Source organism: Clupea harengus, chromosome 25 (assembly GCF_900700415.2).
Source record: "Clupea harengus chromosome 25, Ch_v2.0.2, whole genome shotgun sequence".
Taxonomy (NCBI): Eukaryota; Metazoa; Chordata; class Actinopteri; order Clupeiformes; family Clupeidae; genus Clupea; species Clupea harengus.
Genome location: NC_045176.1, coordinates 9,372,863 through 9,378,078, shown reverse-complemented (window position 1 = coordinate 9,378,078; position 5,216 = coordinate 9,372,863). Strand labels below are relative to the sequence as shown.

The 5,216-nt window shown below is 40.1% G+C and overlaps 1 protein-coding gene across 1 annotated transcript; it reads right to left on the bottom strand.

The window, feature by feature from the left end:
- Positions 1–4,509, bottom strand: gad3 (glutamate decarboxylase 3). The gene is made up of 12 exons (XM_031562802.2): positions 4,350–4,509; positions 4,142–4,254; positions 3,354–3,469; positions 3,046–3,125; positions 2,900–2,954; positions 2,240–2,356; positions 2,036–2,100; positions 1,869–1,947; positions 1,230–1,379; positions 624–731; positions 418–507; positions 1–229 (listed from the first exon to the last, which is right to left on the bottom strand). The coding sequence occupies exons 1-12, from the start codon at positions 4,499–4,501 to the stop codon at positions 56–58; spliced, it is 1,299 nt and encodes a 432-aa protein (XP_031418662.2). The 5' UTR covers positions 4,502–4,509; the 3' UTR covers positions 1–55.
- Positions 4,510–5,216: the final 707 nt, after the last annotated feature.

The following is a 5,216-nucleotide window of genomic DNA, read 5'->3' as shown; positions in this document are numbered from 1 at the left end:
TACAAAAAATATTATATAAATATATATATATGTATATATATATATATATATGAAGTTAGAGGTCAGAGCCTAGATGTGCAATTTCATCCAGAAGGAAGTCTACATCTTCTCTCTGAGTGGCTGGATTTGAGAAGACACACCGGAAGAAATTGACGTTGTCTCCCAGAGGCTGGTACCCAATCATGGTCTGTCCCTTCTCCATCATCTTGCCCTTGATTTTTGGTGCCACCTGTGAAGTTCAACAAATGTTCCTGTTCACAAATGTCACACTAACATGGCGCTCTTGTGTAGCCTTGTTTCATAGATTCATTAGAAGTGTTCAATTCCAAATGTCACACTAACATGCTGTTCTTGTGTAGCCTTGTTTCATAGATTTATTAGAAGTGTTCAAGTCCAGTGCCATGTGTTTTACTTTACCACGTGTAGCTTGTTGTTCCTCTCCAGCCCCGCAGGCAGATTTCTCACGCTGTGTGGAAGGTACCAGAAGCAGACGTTACTGTGCTCCGGCTGATTGGAAAAGGGAAAAGAAGTGCCCATCAGTTTTTTTTTAAAGTTATATACATCCACTTACAGTGCTTTAACAAATGCAAAGGTGCCGCGGTTATCCAGAAGACATTACTCACTTTGCTTTTGAAGACCAGCTGAAAGTCAGCTCTGCCCTCTAGCTTGTCATACAGATATTCAGCATTATCCAAACATCTGTTGATCTGTGACTCAAATCCCTCTGAGCCCTGTAACACACAAACCACAGTGGACATATTAGATCCACTCAGGGAAATCTTTCATAGTGAAAGAAAATACCAATGTATCGAGTTTTATGCTGTGAGAGTTTAAAGTTAAAGTAGATGTGGACTGTAATCAGCAATTAAGCTTTGTTTAAAAACATAAGGACCAGTCAGGAAACTTCCAAAGCTAGCGTTAGCTGGTGGATGATAACAAGAACTACTAAGCAGCTTTAGGAGAACTAGACAAAAACAAGGCCTTCAGACTTTTTCAGTGTGGTGGTGGCTGTAAAAAATGCTTTAGTTTTGAGGGAGAAACAAAATCCCTTGAAATAAGGTCTTTACTTTATGCCCAATGTGCTTGCTTTCATGTTGGCCTTAAAAGACCTTTAAACCCCATGGGAAACAGAAAGCTTGTCACAGCATTGGAAAATCGAGAGGGAAACATCATCCGTACACTGCCTAAAGATATTACTGTCAAATAGTTTTGATCCAGATCAATCTCACCTTTGCCTTCCACATGAGCCAGAACTTGAAGACATCCACGTGTCTTCCACACTGCAGTGTCTTATCTCCAGTGTCATAGGAAACATCGTAGTGCTTGTCAGGCTGGAACAGGTATGCTGCTCTTAGCTGATTGCATTCTTGCAAGATGCCCTGTCAATACAATCATAGTGAACCGTACTGAGTCTGTGTATGTGCGTGTACACTAATGGCATTCAACAGGGCCCATCAGAATGTGTCAACAACTGTCTTGGATTGATAATAACCACATTTAGGGTCTGTGAAAAACACACATAAATCACACTTGTCATAAATTTGTGGTAGGTTACTATCGTATATACTATATAAAAATGAAAATATATGAATTTTATGAATTTCCAGGTGGGTAACCTCAATGATGCTTTCAAGATGTCTGTTCTTTATGGGCAGAATTCAGTAGAATAGCTGAGAAATTAAATTCCAGGACAGTTTCTTTGGTCTTTTGATGGAGGGGGGAACGGCTATACAGTTTATTGCATGTCATCTAAAGCAGCTTGCAACTGATGTGGAGGGACATACATATTTCAGCAACTGATTGGAGCAAACCTTCAGGCAAAAAAAACTAAACCATAATCAGTATCCAAACAACTGAATATCTCTTACCTTTCTGCGCACCAAAATGGCGGAGCACTGAAGTGGAACTCCCATCATTTTGTGAGGATTCCAGGTAACGGAGGATGCCCTGTTACGACATGCAAGAATTTGTTCCAGGAAATAAAGGCTAATGAACATTCATGTCTGTAAAGCACTTGGATATTTCACCAACCAACCTGTCAATCCCATTCAGTTTGGCACAGTGTCTCTTGGACATCAGCAAGCCACCTCCCCAAGCAGCCTACATGGAGACAAGCAAGCAAACATGAAGCTTCTCAAACAAACATCTGTCGATTAGTCCTACTTATTAAAGGTGAGCTACTGTTATTATGAATGTTTGCAGGAATATTTTTTTGTCGGGATATATGAACAGTTAATACATCAACATGCATCCACAGTCCATGCCGCTCACAAATGTCGGCAATGTCGTTGAGAGGGTCGAATGCACCATAAACGGTGGTTCCTGCTGTGGCGTTGACATAGAAGGGCACAAGACCCTGTGTACACAGATGGTCAGAAACACTGATGATGATAAGTGTGTAAACAGAACAATCAGTAAGGCTCAGTTTAGACTGAGCTTAATATCTACCATTAGAATGATTTTGTTAAATATCTGCAAGTAGTAGGATTCTGCTAAATATCTGCCACTAGAATGCTTTTGTTAAATATCTACCATTTGTACGCTTTTGTTAAATATCTGCAATTAGAATGATTTTGTTAAATATCTGCCACTACAATGCTTTTGTTAAATATCTGCAATTAGAATGATTTTGTTAAATATCTGCCACTAGAATGATTTTGTTAAACAATATGGTGTTGCTGGTCAAGATGGCACCCTTGCATAAACCAGTGTTGAGAGAGAGTTTAGAACAACACAAAACTGGCACTGATAAGCCTGGCAACAATCTCATAAAATGCACAGTCTACAGCAGGCTTTTCAATTTGTCTTGAGTTTGTGATTTGTTGTTTCATTACAAATACATATGAACTGCACAGTTGACTAATATCAGTGTATTTTGGTCATGTGAAATGCAACTAACCTTGGCTTTGGCTGTGATGATGCTTGACTCTAGTTCTGCTGGGATCATCTTCCCCCTCAGAGAGAGACAGATAGAGTGTTACAAAAAGGCTCCTTCCAAAGGCAAGACAAGTGTTGCAATCATTTCCTCAGTCCTCACGCCCTTACCTCTCATCACACTTCACCAGCAGCACGTTTCCAGTGCCTATCCCCAGGATAGCGGCAGATTTCTGGATGGAGTAATGGCTCTGAGGACAGACAGGCAGATCATGAGGAGGCGAGTGGCAGTGATGGTTGTGGATTGAGGATAGTGACGGTAATAATGACACTTCAGTGTGATTGTGGAAAAATGCTTTTTTTGTTGAAATCTTACACAGTCAAATGTTTGTAGGTGCCACCATTGTATTTTTTGTGTGTTAAAGTGGGGAAATTCTATGAAATATATGTCCATGCATTGTGGAGGACAATCTTCTTACATGTGAGGAGGTTAACATTGCCAGTTTGGGGAGAGCTGCCATTCCATTTTTCTTCACCTCAGGGAAAAAATGGTATCTAGCCAAAAGCACACTATTCAGATTGGACATACTGCCGCCTGAAAACAGATTGTTAAATCACAATATAAGCATTGCAAAGAGAATAGAGAACGGTAGATGTGGTCCATGAAGTGTAGATCTGTGTTCTTTAACACAATTTTGTGATATTGTTCAGTTTCTATTAGGAGACCAAACATAGGTGCCATGTATAAAATGTATGTATTTATTTGTTTGTTTGTTTGTCATGTTCATCTTGCTACGGCACTTCTGAAGCGTTAACATTTGGCTTGACTACATAGGAAATATGTAACAGGATTTGCTCATCGCCTTCTGTGAATGGTAAAGATAATATTTTAAAACTGTTGAGTATACAAATACATTTTTGCCACAAGAAATTGAACTGTAAATACAAAATTGTGATGTGCATGTCATCAAGATCCTGACAAGATCGTGTACACAAAAACTGTGAATGTACAAATCTGCCAAATTATTCTTATGTCTTGTCTTCTTGTAAAAACGTACACTGCAGTTGCTCCAGGTAATAGGTAGATAAAGACAGTAAGTTGAGAGAAATGGGTTGAGAAATTAACCTCCTTAACATAAAGTCTATCTCAGCAGGGTTCTTGGACACCCATGTCTTAAATGGTCTGATCAATCCTATCTGTCAGACTGATGAGAGAGTGATTATTCTACTGGTTTACAGTAAGCCCTCGGATTAGGAGTCTCAGTACCTGGACAGAAGATCCCATCCCCTTCCTCCTCAGACCATCCGATCATGCTCATCATCTTCCTCAGAAGAACCTCTTCCATAAGAATGAACACAGGTGACACTTCGTAGGTAAACCTGTGTTGACAGACAATCGTACACATAAGTCACCATCATGACTTACCCCTCTTAACATTCATCCTGCCAAGGGGCGAAAAAGACACAGGTCTTACATATTAGTGTTGGCGGTTGAGGTCAACCATTCCCCTGCCAGGCCAATGATGTCGAGGCCAGATGAGAGCTGGTTGAAGAAGCGTGGATGCCCTGGTGGTGGAACATGTTCAGACACAAGGATGTTTAATCGAACTCCCCATAATCTAAGCATCTTGTGCTTCAGAAATGTGAACAGCAGCAAAGAACTACATAGAGCATATCCTGGATGGCTAGTGGTAAGGATGGGTGCGTTAATCTGTCCTTCACATGACTATATACCATCCAAATTAATTTGAAGACGATACCAAAACTAGTTGCCGATAAAAACAAAAAGTAGCAAATGTTATGTTCAGACACAAGGATGTTTAATCTAACTCCCCATAATCTAAGCATCTTGTGCTTCAGAAATGTGAACAGCAGCAAAGGGCCACACAACGCTAAACAAGGTGACCTATCTTAAAGCAGCAGTAAGGAGTGTTAGTCTAAAGCTAGCAAACTAAAGGCATGCAAAAGATCTTGTAAATATCACCAATAGTCCAGTTGGCACTGATAGAAGCCTATCAGTCTTTTGCTTTTATAGCTGTAGCTTCACTGACGTCCTGGAACACAGAACTACATAGAGCATATCCTGGATGGCTAGTGGTAACGATGGGTGCGTTAATCGGTCCTTCACATGACCATTGAAGGAATCAGAATTTAAGGTTTAGAGTTAATACTGATGTACAATAGTCAATAATCCAATGCATTTTATATCTATTTGTAACTGTTGCTTTTATTTGAAATTAGGACTTCTGGTTGTATATTCTGTAAGAGAGAGACTGACCTGAGGGAGGTGTGAAAGGTTTCTCTCTTGTCCTTGATGGCCCTTGGCCTATGAGTACAGGCCT

Coding starts and splice junctions, on each gene's coding strand:
- gad3 (XM_031562802.2), bottom strand. CDS start 4,501: ATGCTTAGATTATGGGGAGTTCGATTAAACATCCTTGTGTCTGAACAT. Junction 4,255..4,349: donor TCAACCGCCAACACTAATAT/GTAAGACCTGTG, acceptor CTGTCAACACAG/GTTTACCTACGAAGTGTCAC. Junction 1,948..2,035: donor AAACTGAATGGGATTGACAG/GTTGGTTGGTGA, acceptor ATGTCGTAACAG/GGCATCCTCCGTTACCTGGA.